This window comes from Amphiura filiformis, chromosome 13 (assembly GCF_039555335.1).
Source record: "Amphiura filiformis chromosome 13, Afil_fr2py, whole genome shotgun sequence".
NCBI classification, from domain to species: domain Eukaryota; kingdom Metazoa; phylum Echinodermata; class Ophiuroidea; order Amphilepidida; family Amphiuridae; genus Amphiura; species Amphiura filiformis.
In genome coordinates, this window is record NC_092640.1 from 60,259,239 (window position 1) to 60,279,618 (window position 20,380).

At 39.1% G+C, this 20,380-nt stretch overlaps 1 protein-coding gene and 1 long non-coding RNA gene across 2 annotated transcripts in view; both read left to right on the plus strand.

Moving 5' to 3' along the window:
- Positions 1 to 20,380, plus strand: part of LOC140168599 (uncharacterized) — a 96,744-nt gene that overhangs the window by 3,818 nt on the left and 72,546 nt on the right. Inside the window, exons 3-7 of the mRNA XM_072192002.1 lie at positions 1,120 to 1,220; positions 2,261 to 2,362; positions 3,332 to 3,371; positions 3,514 to 3,608; positions 4,185 to 4,375. Coding sequence (XP_072048103.1) covers positions 1,120 to 1,220; positions 2,261 to 2,362; positions 3,332 to 3,371; positions 3,514 to 3,608; positions 4,185 to 4,375 — 529 coding nt within the window. The remainder of the gene's footprint in view (positions 1 to 1,119; positions 1,221 to 2,260; positions 2,363 to 3,331; positions 3,372 to 3,513; positions 3,609 to 4,184; positions 4,376 to 20,380) is intronic.
- Positions 9,977 to 19,818, plus strand: LOC140168602 (uncharacterized). Its single transcript, XR_011861248.1, has 3 exons — positions 9,977 to 10,089; positions 16,322 to 16,382; positions 19,690 to 19,818. It is a non-coding gene; the product is annotated as an uncharacterized lncRNA (long non-coding RNA).

Sequence of the window (20,380 nt, forward strand, 5' to 3'; positions counted from 1 at the left end):
TTCTGCGCCCGAGCGCAGCAATGATCCACCGTTACATATAAGGGACTGCGCCCGGGCGCATGAACTCCGACAGTGGATTCTCTGCGCCCGAGCGCAGCAATGATCCACCAGTATTATAATAAGAAAATCTATTTTTTTGCTTCCGAGCGCAGTTACTCCAACAGTGGATGTTCTGCGCCCGAGCGCAGCAATGATCCACCGTTACCTATAAGGGACTGCGCCCGGGCGCATCAACTCCGATAGTGGATGTTCTGCGCCCGAGCGCAGAAATGATCCACCGTTATTATAATAAGAAAATCTATTATTTTGCTTCCGAGCGCAGTTACTCCAACAGTGGATGTTCTGCGCCCGAGCGCAGCAATGATCCACCGTTACCTATAAGGGACTGCGCCCGAGCGCAGCAACTCCGACAGTGGATTCTCTGCGCCCCCGAGCGCAGAACATCCACTACCGGAAGTTCTGCGGAGGGGCGCAGGAGCTCCACTGGTGGATGACGTACATAACTCCTGTATGTTTGAGGAATGTGATCTTATTGTTACCGAGTTTACTATTCTATATTGACACTGAGAGACAATAGGATTTAGCCTGGATATTTTGAAAGACAACTCACAGCTGAATAAATTACATCGCTGAGCTATTAGCGATTGGTTTTTAGCCAATGATTGGTTTTTAACCGGAGTATAAGTTCAGCTTATATTGTAATAGCAGCTGCTCTCAGCAACCGGCGGGCAGTCTAATAAAGACACGTGCTTTGATGCCTGTATAAAATAATTCTTTACCTGGTGTGGACATGGTGGACGATGTGACGCGAATCTTGGGTATACTTTAGAGGTAAACCTTGGGTACTTAGACGTGAACCATGGGTACTTTAGAGGTTAACATTGGGTACCCCAGACCTTGGGTATACTTTAGAGATGAACCTTGGGTACTTCAGACGTGAACCTTTGGTACTTTGAGGTAAACATTGGGTATTCCAGACGTGAACCTTGGGTATTTTAGAGGTGAACCTTGGACGTGAACTTCAAGCAGCATTAAAACGTAAGATTTGTAGTTTCCCTCTTGCATTTTAACTAAAATGGTTTTTAAAACTGATATATTATATTTTAACTTCTATTCCAGACAAGTGCGAGAATGCCGATATATTTCATCGTTTCATAGAGCTGGAAAAAGAATTTCCTGCAGCGTCCCTTCTCATGCACAAAACAGGACGTTTTCCAGAGGTAAAGTTTGATCCATAAAAAGGTTACAACGTAATTGGATATGACTTCTGTAAGTCATGTCAGCAGTCATTCTTCTTGTCCATTTACCGAGTTTTCACTCTGTGGTCTACACTGCGCTAGTGTACCGTGTTATGGCTAACCCGTAGTGTTGACGAATTTTTGTCAGTTTTTTTTTAAATTTCAAAACGCACGGCTGTTTGTCAATACGCACACTTACGACTACCATGTTCTTTCAACACAGATATTCAGATGCAAGCCTTACAATTGGTTTCTTTTGAAACCAAAAATCACGGGAGATATTCATCATTTTCTACCCCGGTATCCGAAGATCAATCGTCTGAACATCAATACACGTGTATCGGCGTGCATAGCAGTTACACGTGTATTGTTTCACTGCTTCCACAATATAATTACTTACCAGGTGTTGTCGCTGTGTGCGAGTGCATTGAACAAGACGAAATCCTGGTATTATTCGCCGTAGAAGTAGTAACGTAACAGAATTAATTACCATGCATAGCAATGGGTTTACGCTGGCGAAGTTATGCAATAATCGGATTAACTACCATAGCAAGTAGGTAAAAACAATTTGTTTAATATACCGCGCTGCACTGGTACGTTCACGCGATACCTTTGCATTATACCATATCATGCTGATCACTCGTATCTTTGAAAAAACCGGTATTGTATTCAAGCTGACATACACATGTGATGCGTATAACCTGCTTGTAGCATGTGTAGTTCAGCGCGATATATTCAAAGTTGTTTTCACCCATTGCTATGGTAGTTAATCCGATTTGTTATGTAACTTCGCCAGCTATTGCCCTGCACTTTAATCAGGCCGCACTCATCCCGGGCATTGAAAATTCCTGGCATATATAACAAAAGAAACTAGTCCCATGCACACTTTAAAATAGATATAGACCCACTTTCAAAACAATAGTATTGAAGTTACATAATTTTTGCATATGAAAGAAAAGAAATCCAGACTTTGACGATATATTTTTGTCATTCATATACGGTATATTTTGGGTTTTTTATAGGCCTTTCAGAAATTATGGACGAACAGTCGCTTATTGAATATGATGGAACAGCTTATTGGACCAGAAATAGCTGGCAACCCAGTTTGGAATATAAGACCCAAGGTAAGCTAAGTGCAATGACGTAGCGTCATATGGGTACCGGGTAGGGGGCACGTTCCCTCACTGCAAGTGAAAATTCTGAGAAAAAAAAATGAAAATGAAGAACGTCAGACTCGTTACCCCATACGCTACGCAGAGGATGATTTAAGCACTTCCCAGCAAGTCTTGCGGTTAGCACAGCTGTGTGAGTGAACATGACACCACTGCCCGCCCACTGCATACACACGTGCATGGTGAAATTTGAATTTGGACAGATATATTTACAATAAAAACGCCTTCAAAAGGTTGGTCGATTTCACATTTTATGGTATCTACAGAAGGTGTGAATTATCCTTCATGCATACATCACTTTAGATCTGAAATCGACCAAGTAATAATGACACACGGGCAATTCTAAAACAACATCTTTTGCACAGAGTTCAATGGGATTTGAAAAGTAAAGTGGCAGTTGAAACTCTAGTGATAACACTTTTACAGTGCATGATGGGGCTTCCTTAAATCATCCTCTGTACGCTACGCTACCACTACCCTTCGTCTGTTGTGCGTTTATCCCGTCACTAATCGGACATAGAACCGCAAATCGTATGAGCGGGGAATCGAAAATCGTTTGTCGCAAACGTTGCATATAACACTGTTCTACGGGCGGGCGGGGTTTCCAAATAGGGTCGGTCGGTCGGGATTTCTTGTTTATGGATGAGATTAAATACAGTGGAGTGTCCAGAGTGGGGGGGGGGCTTTGGGGGTTGCTTTTAGCCATTAATCCCCCCGCATAACTCTGAAAGCTCATCTGAGCCCCCGCAGGAACAGATCCTGGACACGCCGGTGAAATGACCTCAAAAGATCACAGAAAACTTGACCATTCTGAACAATTTTGGCAAACACAGTTTTCGCAAATGTTCTGATAATTTTCTGTTTGTGCAAAAATATATGTTGATCATCTTCTTGTTCATTTTCCCTCTTGTTTCTTTCCAGACACCTTTCAACGAACAAGCCACAGTTCCATGGCACCAAGGTAAAGTTCGTTGCAATAACTGCATGAGCAACAATGAAAAGAACATCTTTATTCAGTTTTAATTCAATGAGAATAAGTTAAACGTAATACGACAAAACTTACTACAGTCTGAGATTTTTGCTTCTTTCTCTTTTCTCTATAGATAATGCATACCACGACGAGACGTCGCAGGAATTGTTTGTACCAACTGTGTGGATTCCCATGGTGGATGTGGACAAGAACAATGGATGCTTGCAGGTAACATCACACACTCCCCCACCCCGAGTATAAACCTGGTAAACTCCACCTTCTGTTGACGGAATAAACGACACAAAAGCTTGATCGCTACTCGCGCTCGGCGAATCGCCTGCAGCACTCCATGTAATAGATAGGGATGGTTTATAATCAACTGTTATTCGTCATTCTGCCGAATTCAATAACGAATGTAGTCTTGGCCCGTAGCCCGTATTGCTTTGGCTATCTGTCACATTTAGAAACAGAGTGCGGCTAAATAGTAGTATGATGTCATGTCGGTTCATTACATTAGGGTTAAATAATTAATGGCAATTGGTGCATTGCAAGGTCTAAAGAGAGGTTAAGATTAAGGTCATGTTATGATAAGAGTTAGTTTTAGGGTTAGGATTAGTGTTAGGTATATTGCTGAACCTCCTATAGACCTTGCAATATATCGCTTACCGTGCAATCAATAACTATTCCAATATTGCGCACAGCAGATATCATTAACTATAGGCTAATCTTTATTAAAAAGTCCGTACCGGGTAAGTTTTTAAAAGTGCCTTTATTCATCTTTGGTAGTTCTCTAATATTTGACAGTTTCTCCGAGGTGGACATCGTACTGGTGTCTTAGCTACACACACATGCTGCGCGGGAGGCACGTGGTATGTTGAGGCATCTGATGAAGAGATGGAGAAGTCACTCGGTGTGGATATGGACAACGATTTGGTGACTTGTGAAATGTTGAAAGGAGGTTTGGTACTATTCAACAACTTGGTTCCACATCGAAGGTAAGATTAATAAAGGGCTATGGGTTTGCTGGAATTCACAAAGATGTATATGAGATAAAGGCCAGTATAGTCTAACGTCAGTTCCCGTCAGGGGCGTAGCTAGCGGACGAACAGGGTGGACGAAATCCATGGTCCCCGAGGGTTAAGAGGCCCAAGCAAAAGCGAAAATGAAATAAGGCGAAAAAGGGCTGATTTAAGGAGATGTTACAAGGACCCTGCACTGCTCCTTGCCCATGGCCCGAGGCTTTTGCTACGCCCCTGTTTATTTTGAGCAAGCGTCTTCCGCAGCGACTAAAGAAGACGTGCTACGTGAACCTTTTGTATACTTTTTAGAGGTGAACTTTCAACCTTGGGTATACTTCAGACCATGGAAGTACGAGATCTCAATGTTCAGACATGAACCTTGGGAATACTTTAGAGGTGAGCCTTGGATACTTCAGAATGTCAGACGTGAACCTTTTTAATTCGCGGACCTATTTTCTCGATAATTATAGAAATGCGACTTTTTTGGCTATTCGAATTTATGCATAAGACACGGAGAACCGAAAATCGCGATGATTAACCAAAAACGTTGTACATTGCGACCTACTGTTCGAATGTTCTGCTTTGTTCGGGACTTTGTTTGATTTTTGGACGTCTTATGCAACGCTACGGTAAATTTCAACTGCCGCGGCAGACGCTATGGGAAATTAGCCGCTACGAGCCTACGTCTGTCGCAAGACGATCCGACGTTTTACGTTGCGTCAGACCAGCCTCTTGTCACACTTTCACGATATCCGACGGGTACCTAACAAGCGCTCTTCACACCTCTTCACACCTTACGAAATGCTTACTAGCGTTGCGTTGCGTTGCGTTGCGTTCTGTTGGAGTTACTTAGGCTACTATTATTTCCTGTTACTTAATAAAAAGAAACGAAACAAGTTAGATTTAAAATTCTACCAAGGATCGACCGGGGTTCGAACCAGCAACCTATCAATCCATAGTCGAGGCACTACACACTATATGCTACAAGTGGTTGTGCTAGAAAGCCGTCTATTTATTATACTTATTACCAATGAATAACCATAACCCTAACCCTAATCCTAATACTAACCCTAACCCTAACCCTAATCCTAATCCTAACCCTAATCCAAACCCTAATCCTAGCCCTAATGCTCTGCGCCGGGCAAAACAGGTACGCCGTGCAAAACAGGTACCTGATCGACGCTACGCGCTACGAACCGAATCCCAAAAACACCTTTTGATCGCTACGAAGCGAGTTAAAATGTGACAACGGGGTGGTCAGACGTGCCGTTTTCGGTTCACCGCATCGATATTCCGTTATCCATTGCCGCCTTCGGTTATTTATCAAACGCAGTCGGCTTTGTTCGGGGCCTTGTTTCATTTTTGGACGTCATCTGCGTCGGAAAACGATACGGTAAATTTTAGCTGCTGTAGAAGACGCTACCGAAGATTAAAAGCGCCATTTCTGTCGCAGTAGTAAAACGCCCGCAACATACCGGACTATACTTTGACTTTTATATCCAGTCCCGGCATTCGGCGTTTTTGCGGGCTTTTTCGTTGCCATTTGTCTTTATTAATACCGAGGACAAAAGGGAACGCAACAATGTCCATTTTGGGATATCTTGTTCGTCAAATTTGGTATATTGTTTGGGTATATTTTCGGAATCACAGTCGCACATCCCTACCCCAATCCAAACCAAGGCCCACGGTGCACCCCACCCTACCCACCCCATATCCACCCGGATGCACCCCCTCCCGCATAATAAATAAGATGCGCACTGAGACTGGCAAGAGAACTTTCCTGTTCAGGGGGGCAAAGGCCTGGAATGATCTTCCCCGAAACATTAAAAATCCCCTTCCTGTCAATGTAAATGTCTTCAAGAACATATATACTAACTTGCAATATATTTTTAAATACTTTGTTACGAGTCGTACTTGACTCAAGGCCAAAATCACCTTTTACCCGAACTCACACGAATGCACAACCACCCGATTCTACCATTAGTATACATTGGCTAATGCATACTAATAGATATTAGTATGCCTTGCTCATTGTCTTGTGATATATTTTGGTACCACACGAGAAATTAGTATTCGATGACCAATGTTTACTATACTATTTTGTTTATAACCCCTCAACGGCATGGTATAAACGCTGTTGGGAATGATTTAATATCCTAAAACCAGTAAAAACTTTTAGTAGGCCCCTTGTCGAATCAAAACGCCCAATTGGGCTTCTTTTAATATTGGCCTAGGGGGCTGCTAGTAAAATGTATGGATAACTTTTGCTGCATCTTAGTCTGCGACCACGGGTTGGTAGTCCTAGTCCCGATGCAATTGCATTAACCAGTCTTATTGAAAAAATTGCTTATTTTTAAATATTTTGACTTTTAAAATTAAGCCGAATTTCGAGTTTGTTTTGCCGCATCGCTATACATTAGTCTCAGGCATAGATTCTAGCCTGATCTATAACGGCGACAAGAACAGGCTGTAAAGGAGACTATCGTATATTTCAGCCACCGAACACGTGTGGCCACAGAAGTAATTTAAAGGTTGTAAGGTCAAGGTCAAATATTCTAGACCAGCTTAAAATGTTTATATTAACCTGTTCACAAAAATTGATGAATATTCATTAGGTAACGTCATAGTAATGCTCTCTGCCAAGTTACTAGTATTTCAGGATTCTGGTAAAGGGGCTGTGCAATAATTATGAACCCCGTGGTGGGAGGGTAAAACGGTGGAGGGGGCAAGCGATTTTTGGCGAGCCGAAAGGGGGGGCAAGCAATTTTTGGCAAGCCGAGGGGGGGGGGCAAGCGATTTTGACACATTCACGGGGCACCTTTTAATAAAACGTTCTAAAAGGCTTAGGAAAACAGTACGGAAACGCTTAAATATGCAAATTTTCCTGCTCGCTGCGCTCGCAACATAGGCCTACATCTAGACCATTTAAGGTTTACAATTTGGGATCCCAAAAATTTGGCATGTTCAAGGGGGGGGGGGGCAAAGAATTTTTTGCCCCCCCTTCGGCCTGCCAAAAATCGCTTGCCCCCCCCCCCCCTGGGCCCGCCAAAAAATCTTTGCCCCCCCCCCCCCACTTTGAACATGCCACATTTTTGGGATCCCAATTTGCAAACTTTATGTAGGCCTATGTTGCGAGCGCAGCGAGCAGGAAAATTTGCATATTTAAGCATTTCCGTACTGTTTTCCTAAGCCTTTTAGAGCGTTTTATATAGAGTATTTAAAGTTTGCAAATTGGGATCCCAAAAATTTGGCATCTTTAAAGGGGGCGAGCGATTTTGGCAGGCCGAAAAAGGGGGGGCAAGCGATTTTTGGCGAGCCGTTTATAAATTTTACCCCCCCCCGGGGGGCTCATAATTATTGCACAGCCCCTACTTACAACAACAACAACTGTACATGTAATAAAATTGTTTATCGTAAATAAATTAAGTAGGCTGGCATTTTCTTCGGAAGGGGGTGGCTCCCATATATACTGGGGGAGGGGAGGGCATAGAATTTTAGACCAAAAATAGTGGGGTTATAACTTTTTAGCACCCAAAATAGGGGGTTATAGAATTTTTAAGGGCTGGTAGTACAATCAGGGGCTGTGCAATAATTATGCCTGGGGGGGAAGGTGAAATTGTGGGGGGCAAGAAATTTTGGCGAGCCGAAGGGCAAGCAATTTTTGGCGCGCAGCGCAGCTGAGCAGGAAAATTTGCATATTTAAGCATTTCGACGGTACTGTTTTCCTAAGCCTTTTAGAGCGTTTTATTAAAAAGGCGCCCGTGAATGTGTGTCAAAATCACTTGCCCCTCCCTCTCGGCTTGCCAAAATGGCTTGCCCCCCTTCGGCTCGCCAAAGATTTTACCCCCCCGGCCCGGGTAGCATTAAGGCCCGAAAGTCGGGGGTTGTTTTCCGTGTTTTTCACTCCCGAGCTTGCAGAAAATCCAAATACATAGGGTGAAAATTAAATCTCGGGGTGAAAAATATTTTGCAGTGTAGTCAAGGGTAGGAGTAAGGTCCAAAAGTAGAGGGTCAGAGTTCACCCCCGAGCTTGCACATATTCCCAATATAGAGGGTGAAAAATTAATATTTTTTTTTTTTTTAGGGGGTCATTCACCCTGATCGGTGGTTAACGCTTACCCCTGCCCCCATTTATTTATTTATTTATCAATAAATGAATTATTTTACTAATTATTTAATTAATTAATTAATTAATTAATTAATTAATTAATTAATTAATTAATTAATTAATTAATTAATTAATATTTATTTATTTATTTATCAATAAATGAATTATTTTATCTATTTTTATTAATTAATTAATTTATTTATTTACTTAATTTAAAGGGCCTATATAGTCCTATATTTATACATAAAGTCGTGTTCTTCTTTCATGAAAAAGAGTGCTCAATCCTATGAAGGAGAGCATGTCATATATAAAATTAAAACAAACAAATAATCAAACTTATAAACAAATAAGCAAAAAATCATCAAAACAACTTACAAACAAGTAAACAAACAATAAATAAACAAAGTAATAAAATAAACAAACAGATAAATAAACAAATAAATAATGTAATTAACCAAAAGATAAACAAACAAACAAACAAATTAACAACCAACAAAGTTATAAACAAGCAAATAAACAAACTTATTAACAGATTAATAAACAAACAAACTTATAAACAAACAAACAAAACGCAGACAAATAAACAAAATTAACAAAAGATAAACAAAAAAGCAAACAAGCAAACAAACAAAGTATAAACAAACAAATGAACAATACAATACACAAACAATCAAATAAAGAAAATAACTAACAAGCAATAAAAAACAAAAAAAAAAAAAAACAAAGAAACCAAATACAAACAAATACGTAAAATAATTAATAAACAATAACAAACAAATTTAAAAAAATCAATAAACAAAAATAAACAAGTAAACAAATAAATCAAAACTTATAAACAAATAAACAAAGAAATAAACAATTAACACAAATAAACAAACAAATAAATAAAATACTAGTAATTAATAAAATCGGAAAAAATAAATAATTAATAAACACTGAAAATAAATAAATAAATAAATAAATAAATAAATAAATAAATAAATAAATAAATAATAAATAAATAAATAAATAAATAAATAAATAAATAAATAAATAAATAAATAAATAAATAAATACATACATACATACATACATACATACATAAATAAATAAATAAATAAATAAATAAATAAATAAATAAATAAATAAATAAATAAATAAATAAATAAATAAATAAATAAATAAATAAATAAATAAATAAATAAATAAATAAATAAATAAATAAATAAATAAATAAATAAATAAATAAATAAATAAATAAATATCATACCAGAGAAGATCTTCTCTGATCTGATCATCCGTAGTGCTTGACAAGCCTCTATAATCTCTGAAAACTCGTGATGACGTCAGAGAATTAATTATTCATACCTGCTTCCGGGCATTGGATATCAGCGCTAACCAAACTGGTTTGATCTGAAGCTTAAATAATAATTGGGCGACTTTTGACATTTTTCTTGTGATATTGGTCAGTTTTTGCATTGTTGGTTTATGTGTTCCAGTATCTGCAGTTTTTCTCCCATTTAGTCCCATAGAAGTCAAAAACAACAACAACAACAATGAAGAATTTTCCAAAGTCGATGTGAATGACCATGAATGATGACAGGTAAGCTTAACAATTTAAAAGTTTGAGTAAAGTTGGTATAAAACTAAACATAATGCATAATAGTATGGTTCAAAATATCTGACTACTCGCCATTTATTTATATGACGTAAGACAACGTATTTCCTTGTAGTTGTAGTAGTATGCAGGTCCACTAATTGAAACTCCCGGCTCCGACCAGGAGTTCCAACAGGTTGAACAGGTACTGTGCATGTGTTTGTATGTGTTTAATGTGCATTCAGATGCACACTTAGCCGTCGATACGCAGAAATCGTTGCTCCAAAAATGACTGCAAATTACACATTTGTAATCATCTTTGAGAACAAGTCCTCAAACGTTCGCACTGAGTAGTATGTTACATGTACATCAAATGTGTGTCGTCAGCCCTCAGATCGGCCCTCGGACTGTAGGAACCCATGGATTTGATCCATGTAAAGTAAATTTTTAAACTTCTGTGGTTCGAAGCAGCGCCAAGCGCCTACGAGCCGCATACACACCGAAAAAATAAGCAATCACGCTGATTGGCTGATCAACGACTTGACAACAAGTCGGTTGACCCATTGGTTGTCTGTTCGGGCGCGTAGTAGGCGACTTTGTCACTTTTACGCGATCGCAATTCACCAGCGCTGCACCCGACCACGGAAGTTTAAAAAAAAAAAACTTTAGTAGTATGTTGACGTTGTCAATGGTTGTTGAAAATTAAATCATCATCTGAGCTGACATGTGTTGTTTTACATGATAATGTGTACTATTCTGAATACACGAGTCATGAATCTCATGATATGATGTAGAAATCAGTAGTCATGTACTGTATTAGCCCGAGGTACTCACACCTCCGTCACTACGATTTCCACTGTCCTTCTCCGCACGAAGGTCTGAGACTCCTGAGCATATCTGGTCCAGGGTAGGCCTACACATAAAATACCACTTTTTCTCATAAATACCCCTTCCTACCATTCCTCGCGTGAAGATGAGACATAACAAAACATATTTGGTACATGTTCATAAATTTTGAGCACATTTGAGGATGTAAAATAAAAGACCAGACTTGTGACTGTTATCGTCGCCGTGTTTGAATTCTTTCCAAGTGACTTCACGGTGCCCCGCTTTACGATACATATATGGCATTCATGGCCCTAGTGAGGAAGGAACAGGGCCATGATGTTTCGGCTGGTACTGTATATTCTTAGTACCGGTACTTAGAAGTTTCAATTTAATGAACATTTGAACCAGGGCTGTCAACTCTCACGCATTGGCTGTGAGTCTCACACATTGGGTCACTTTCTCACGGTCTCACGCCAAGGTAGTATTCTAGTATATTCTCACTCATAGGTAGTAAATCTCATGCAAAATGCTGAAAAATGCATAAAGGGTATAATCTTCTTCCACGGTAAACCAAACAGCTTCTGTGGTAAACCTTATAGCGCCATCACTTGATGAAAGTACGTTATTAGTAGGCATGAGTTAAAAGCTATCTGGGCTAGAACTATTATGCGACTGTAGGGGTGAGCTTGCCTACAGGTAAAAAAAATACTTGTGGCGGTTATATTACACGTCTAGTTTAGGGCAACGGGGTGGAAAGGAGGGTAGGCCTACTATGGGGATGTGCGACAGATTCGGGGTGCATTTTGGTTTATTGATGTCCCTCAATTTCATGAAAATTTGGTTTAAGAAAGATTGTTTTTATTTATTTTTTTAAAATTAATTTGTTTCCCAAATTTTATATCGGAAAGTGTGCCATTTTTTTTATTGTTACCATGGTGTGCGATAATAAATAGGCCTATTAATATAATTTTTAAATGCTATTTTATTATTTTGTTATTAATTGAAAATCTAAAATAGTATAAAATCGTATATGATGCCTTAAATTAACCCTAACCCTACCCGTGGTTTTTGTGCTATCGGAAGGGAAAGAAGGAACGAAAAAGGAGAGAAGATGAAGAAGAAAGTCACTTGGCACCCCGGGATTGAACCTCGGACCCCTCGCATGCCACGCAGAAGATCCCCAGCATGTAGCTACACAGGTGACGTTGGCCCGCCAACGATTCCCTGGGTATATATGACTTGGTCTGATTGCGTCATCAAGTCCCGTGGAATCCATGCACGCAGAGTGGTTTTAATAGTGAGCTTTAGTGAGTCCTAGTTGGGTTAGGGTTAAGAAGGCATATAGGGAAAACATGCATATAGCTTAACCCTAACCCTACCCGTGGTTTTTGTGCTATCGGAAGGGAAAGAAGGAACGAAAAGGAGAGAAGATGAAGAAGAAAGTCACTTGGCACCCCGGGATTCGAACCTCGGACCCCTCGCATGCCACGCAGAAGATCCCCAGCATGTAGCTACACAGGTGACGTTGGCCCGGCCAACGATTCCCTGGGTATATATGACTTGGTCTGATTGCGTCATCAAGTCCCGTGGAATCCATGCACGCAGAGTGGTTTTAATAGTGAGCTTTAGTGAGTCCTAGTTGGGTTAGGGTTAAAGTTTAAAACGTTCTTCCAATATTAATAACTATTATTAAATAATTCCTAACATCTTGGACAACATGCCCCTCCCCAATACACACACCCCACACCCCACACCCCTATACCAACAACCACATGCCAAGTCTTGGCGAAAGTCTACATTTGCACATCGTGCACGCGCATGCGATGCACCATCCAGCATTGTCCCGCTAAAATAGACTACCCTATTACGAGCAATGTAATAGCCCGTCAATCATGCACAGTGGTTGCTTCTGGACGGAAGATTATACCCGATGTGACGCAGTTGCTCATGGAAGACAAGAAGGATTATACCCCTTTTCGAAAAATGAGTGCAATCTTGCGCATCGTCAAAATAATTTGTTGTTCCCTACCCTACCCATGTACATGTATACGTCAGGCTGTGTCCATTCAATTGAAATTTCTACTTGTTTAAGTTTAACCCGTTGGTCTGGGTGGACACACAAGGGTCCTGATGGGACCCAGACATGACTTTAAGCATCATATTCGAGGCGCGAAGTACACCAAATTGGTGTCGTATGACCTTTGACATTCTTTTTGTGGCGAGTGACATGTCTTTCAATTCACGCCGAGTGTCCTTGACAGGGTTGACTATGCTTCAGTGGTCATGAAGGAATTCAAAAGATAACCTCTACCCCTATAATCCCGAGCTATTGTCTGAAACTGCACCACGGAAGATGTATAGGAAACAACTCAGTCCTCAAATGATAGTCATATAACCACCAAAAGATAAGTGACTGACTATCATTGAGGACTGAGTTCCGCAGTCTAGATGGGACCATCAAGCAAAATGCTTAAGCCAAGCCTTAAAAGATTTAGATTAAGCTTTACGGTTACATGCATTTATAAGCAGAGTAGCTTTAAATACACAAGAAATAGCCACAAATTGCTCAGTGATGAGCTTCACATTGGAGACTAGAGCCTGGGGCTAGAGAATGTTGTGTTCAAATCTAGTCAGATTCGCTGAAGCATGACACCATGTAAAGGAATGGAACTTACAGAGTAACCCATGGGACGGGGTGGGGTGGATGGGGGTACTCAAGTTTGGTTTTAGTAAGGGTGTGCTGCTGAGAATTTGAAAATGAACCCATAGGCCTACAGTGTATACCAATTTAAAGAAAATTGGACCCATCGGTATAAATTTAGTATGTACGGTACCAAAATTTACAATTTTCGCCGAATTTAACCCAAATCATCAAGTACGATTACCAAATAGGATGCAACTTGCTAGACTAGAGTCCAGTCCACCAAATAGGATGCAGTTGCCCCTATTCGGCAATCATTCCAAGTAATGTTTACCAATTTTCCCCATAAATTGACATTTCAAATATTTCGGCTAGATTGAGGCAAAATTGGGCTATTTTCCAAGTTAAATGTACTGATTTACCCCGAAAAAAGTAAACACAGCCGATTATGACAGGCGATCACATCAAAAATGTTGCTAATTGCACTTCAACAAAATTTTGGACTGTTAAAAAAATAGGCAATATTTATAGAACTTTAACTCATTCAAAATAACTTGCATCCAAATTTCAACATTAAAGGTCCGTAACCTGATCAACATCATCCCCCATCCCCACCCCCAATTTTTCTCATTGTTGATGAGTTTTTGATATCATAAAAGGAATCGTATTTTTCTCATTACCATCGTGCAATTTGACGCTTCAAATCAATGTATTTCCTAAAGAATAATATATAATAAGATTTGGTCTGTGCAATATGGCTTTTAAAGGGCAGTCATCTCTCATGTATTTCGTGTCATGCGTTAGTCTCACACATTTTACACATTTAGACACTTTCTATCATGCTCGCTTTCACAGACCAACAGTAAAACCTGACGTACCGTATTGTCAAAATATAGTTTGAGAAAATATGTATTTTATCGCCACTCCCTACCCCCCACCCCCAGAAAAACAACAACAAAAACCAACACACACACTTTTTGGCTTCTCAAGCACCCTGGTGACAAAAATCAGGGGTGAACAAGTCAACAATTTCCAATTTTAGTCACCAAACAATATTTCAGTCCCGGTATGCCCCTGTTCAACAATATCTCATGTCAAGCAATCTGGAAAATTGTTGACAGTCCTGCTTTTATTAGTTTGATCTAAATTCCAGCAAAATATCTAGAGGTTTTTTTTCTATAGTCAAGGTACCATACTAGCTCTCTACTATTTCACTTACAAAAAATGATCTGACAATTTTAGAAACTAAGCTTGCACAAGAGGTGTTCTTATCTGCGACGTCAAAACTCATGCATATCTCTCATGCAAATTATCCATTTCCTTCAAAATGTACATGTTCCTGCAAAATTTCCCTGCACAAATGGCTATTTTCAAAATTTTGTTGATTGATTTCTAAAGATGGTTGTATCCAACCAAGGTGGTTGTAGAATACCACAGGGTTGTAAACTCAATTTCAAAGTAAAAAATTAAAGTATTGCAACCTGAAATCACTTCATTTACATTGATTTCTTAGGATGGTTGTATCTAACCAAAATGGTTGTGGAATTCCATTACCAATATAAACAGGGCTGTATTTATAGGTTTTAAACATGTATCACTTCTTGGGAGTGAAATTGTGCAAAATAATGCACACATACTGAAATGTCTAATGCATGATGAGCCCTAAAAGGGGGGAGTGCATTAGATGCATCAACATCTCAGTACTACAAGTGCAGTTTGTAAATTTCTCGAGCAACAAGTACATGTAATAAGCATTTACACTAGGCTATTTCATATACAAGAAATCAACAACATGGTTTTTGCTGCTTTTTAAACAAAATTATTAAGTTTTTTTGAAACCAGAACCAAATTATACTAGTATAATGCATCATCCCGCCAAAAAATGAATCAATCCTACATGGCACGAACACATGCAAATAATCAGTGCACGTAGATCACGGAGTGCCATTATATACAAGTTCATTTCATTCGGCTGCGAAGCAGGCTAAAGTTTCTCCATGTACTATGATTTGAAGCGAAAGTGGTAATGGCATCTGGCAGTAAAACGTTGTCGAAGTCACCCAACAGTTTTTGCACATAAGACAAGTAGGATGTTCTTTGCCTTCCAGTTCTTTTTTAGTACCATGTAATGGGGTGTAAACAGCTCATATCTATTATTTTGCATGGTTTATCTTCCTGCATCCTCAGGATATACCACAGGAATCATAGTTGTGATTTGACATGATAAGAGGCACGGTGATGGTATTACTTTCATTACTAACAACATGGTCAGTGCAGTTGATGTTCAGCATTATCCTGTAACATGATGTACCAAAAGCATTGATCTTATTTTCCATGTCAGTAGATATCACCTGGACTCACAGCCATAAAGCAATACTGTAACACATGGGGTGTGGTGCCATTATACAAGTACACTCCTTGTACTTTTTTAACCACTTTTGTGATTGGCTGCCTTGATATAGGAGTGTATGAACAGTAAATATTAAACATTGGACATCTCAAACAATTCATTTACATTGATTTCTTACCACCATCAATAAACAGGGTTGTAAACTCAATATAAATTTATATTTTATCTTTCATTGATTTCTAAAGATGGTTGTATCCAACCAAAATTGTTATAAACTCAATCCAAAAAGTGATTAATTTGAATCATAAGAATTTCATTTGAGGACAGATTACTGATGAATAGAGGCCACTGTCTACCAAAATGTTCAAAACAGTGTTGAAGGCAATCTAATCTTTTAACAATTCCAATGTTATTTACAGGTATATGAAAAGATCACTGCTGGCACACCATTCTATCTACAGATGCTACATGTATTGTAAGGTAAGCTTTGCCAGCCCACCGCCTTATACCCAAAACTTTTTTGAACCAAAAGAAGGAATATGAAAAAAAAAAAATATGTGTGTGTTCAAACGTAATGTACCAGTGGCAAAAATTGCCTATTTGGGCCCCTGCCCCCCTAGTGCAAGGAAACAGGAGGGAGAGAGAGGAAAAAAGAGAGGAGAGAGAGGGAGAAGACGGGAAGAGAGATATGGGAATCCATACGATATGCAATACCATACGATTATTATCAATAAGCCTGGCAAAATTGTCTATTCGGGTCCCTGACCCCCTAGTTTGGGCTCCCGCCCCATACAGGCTTGCCCCCCTGGAAAAATCCCAGCTACGCCGCTGTAATGTACATGTAGGGAGTAACGGAAGTTGTTGTCAGTAATTACAGTTAATTACGCGGTTCGTAAATGCATAGAGTTTGGACTTGATTGCTTGCAAGTGTTACATGAAATCTTTGCATTTTGTGACCATTGGAGGATTAAGTTGCTGAAGGCATCATCAGATTAAGCCCACTCCCTGAAAAGAATAAAAGTCCCCATACAACCACAAAGTCCCTAAAAATAGGGCTACAGTTGAATCTCGCCCCCATACAGCATATTCCAAAATGTTTATAGAGCTTATTAGGCATAAGTTAATGTAACCTGCAATGGACATGATAAATGTGATCCTCAGTCTGGTGGTGTTTTAGAGAGAGTGATGGTCTGATGGGGTATAAGAGAGAGTGAAAGTTTGGTAGGGTATTAGAGAGAGTGTGGGCCAGTCTGGTGGTGTTTTAGAGAAAGTGAGTGTATAGTGGGGTATAAGAGAGAGTGAAGGCTTGGTGGGGTATTAGAGAGAGTAGGGCCCGTCTGGTGGTGTTTTAGAGCGAGTGAGTGTCTGGTGGAGTATAAGAGAGAATGAGGGTCTGGTGGGGTATTAGAGAGAGTATGGCCCAGTCTGGTGGTGTTTTAGAGCGAGTGAGTGTCTGGTGGAGTATAAGAGAGAATGAGGGTCTGGTGGGGTATTAGAGAGAGTATGGTCCAGTCTGGTAGTGTTTTAGAGCGATTGATGGTCTGATGGGGTATAAGATAGAGTGAAGGCATGGTGGGGTATTAGAGAGAGTAGGGCCAGCTTGGTGGTGTTTTAGAGCGAGTGAGTGAGTGTCTGGTGGAGTATAAGAGAGTGATGGTCTGGTGGGGTGTTAGAGAGAGTGTGGGCCACGGGCATAGATATTCGTGTTTGGTCAAACACAACTGTGGTTTCTAGTTTAGTCTTCTTTTTCAGTCTTTTATTTTTAAAACTTGCTGGTCACGGCTAGCGCATGACTCTAATACAACTTCCGGTGTGGTAACCACCAGGTGTTAGACCTGGGATTGGGTGGTAAAAACTGCATTTTTCTTATTTTCTGTCATCAAAAAACAAAACTGTGTTTTGCTTTTTATTTGACTGAAATCTGACTTTCCATTCAAACATTAGAACTTATCAAACATTTGCTAATGACAACAATTTTGAATCCTAAATTGCTTTCCCATAGAAAATGTGTACATATTCAATTTCTTATGTATTTTATTGTTTTTGCCGAGGAATATTGACCAAATTTATTAATTAACATTAGAATATCAGAACCAATGCTGAACAAAACACATGTTTTTGACAGAAAATTGATGATTTCTCCCAATGATGTTACTATCTCTCAAAAAGACTAATTGAAGTGAAAATCATGATTTTCTGTGTTTTTTTAATTAAGGAATTTAAACTAATTACTTTCAATGCAAATTTCCTGTCATTTCATTTTTTTTTTTTTTAAGATCTCCAAAAAAAATGTGGAGTCGATCAAGACTACACCCCTTATGAACTTGAAACTTTGCATGATTGTGCTTTAATCTGTGATCTGTATTTTAAACCTCAATTGAAAAATGTAAAAGTATATATATATTGTATTGACTGAAATGACAAATTCTGATAATTGAGCAATATTTGATCATTTCGATTGTGGTTTTTCACAGACAGTGAATAACCTAATTACCAAGTCTTTGCAAAGAAGTTATCTTGGAAAGAGCTTTAATTTGATACCACAATGAGGTTTATACAATGTTCGGTTCAGGCTCCATTTTTTTTATAGAAAATATGAACTTATCGACTAATTAATTATGCTAATTAGCTAATTAATATTTTTTTTAATGTTTACGGTAGTCACATGCTACTTTTATTTATTCCCAGGTCTACCACCTTAAACTACCATGATTTTGTTCATACCACCTAGTCGAAACACATTCCAGGTTAATCAATGTTTGCGCTGGCAGGAAGGGGTTCTTTACTACATGTAGTGTGTGCAGGGTCATGGTAGGGGACACTTGACATTGTCAAGGGAGTACCATCCTTGAGCTTGTCTTGTCTAAAAGCACCCCAAACACATATTAAGCATTGATTTGAAAATGCACTCAAACAAGTATGGCAAATGTCACTGGCATTATCTTATTCCCTATAACTAGTAAGTAAAGTATCAATTTTATGGACTCTAAACCAGTTAGTAACCCCTGAGCACTACCTGCCGATCTAACATTGCCTCAAATTGGTTAATTACATGATATCATTACTTCAATCATCAAGCAGAATTGTTAGCAAGTATTTCACCCCGCTGTTTTTGCGTGGTGAAATTATTCTAACAATGTTGATGATTGGTCCTATTGATAATGAAAACTTCTTTTTGGCCAATCGGCAGGTAGTTCTCATGGGGTTATGACACTACTTGAAAACTGCTGCTTAAAACTCACAAGGTCAGAAAGTTTGCATAGGACCTTCAATATGCATGATCTATTGAGCAATACCTTTTTTCTCAAATTTGCTTGTCTTAGATACAATATTCATGTTACATATGTACAGCAGTCTTGAAAATAACAATTTTTCATGAATTTGTTTTTCATATAATTATGATAGATACCCACTGATCAATAACCAGGGATTTCCATGGGATGTAGGGCACAAAAGAGGGTGCCCTTGCAGGCAACAGGCATGCAGACCAGGAGGTTCATACATTTATGCTGTTCCATTTGTTCTATGAGGGACAATTTTAATAGTTTTTTTGTTTTGCTTTTTTTTTACTATGCCTCAAAAGAAAAAACATCTAAATTCATTAAGGTACAGTAGTGCACCCTGTTAATATTATAGGTTTAATTTACTGAAAACCACATAACATATGTGCAAAATCATTGTGTGTTCATTCTTCCAGGTTTGTCATGCTCCCCTTTTTAGAGCCTGTTTGGTCTTTTGATCCTTTAATGAGTATTTTCGTTTGTTTGCTTGCTTGGTTGTTTTACAGATAATTCATCACAATGAGTGACAATAGTGCAACTGGTGATTCAGATCAGGGCTGTCAGCGGAGTGCAGTGATTAGTGAAGTATGTGATTTCGAGATAAAACAAAGGAGAAAAGGGTCTTTAAAGGTCCTGCTGAAAAGAGGGTAAGGTATGGTAAAAGTTTCTGTCTTCATGACAAGTGGCCACACAAAGTGTTATATGATGTAAAATGAGATAATACTCATAAATTTTGATTCATTAAAGACAGCTTTTTACTTTTATGAAATAATAATATTTATATTACTGGTATAATCTAGTCAACTGGACTTAATATTTTTGAGTAGGAAATTTTCATGTTCAACCCTGTACGCATCATTAGCCCTTCTGATCATCTGCCAGTAAAGTTCATTGACCTGTGAAGCGGATGTTGTTGTATCACAGGTCGCATTGGAGTTCAATCTGAGATATATCTTTTTTATCACTGGACTGTAGGCTTCTACCAAGTTACGACTATTGGCAGGACGTCCTGCCAAGTTTGCAAAACGCATGTACCAGCATAGACGAGCCAGCACTGGTTGTGGAGACGCTGCAAACAAGGATATTAAAATCTTGGACAGATAAAGCAGATGGTATGAGCAAATTTATGTGAAATGGGAGGAGGGAGTGGCCTACGTCATAACTTTGCAGGAGCCTATACAGTTTAGCGATAAAAAA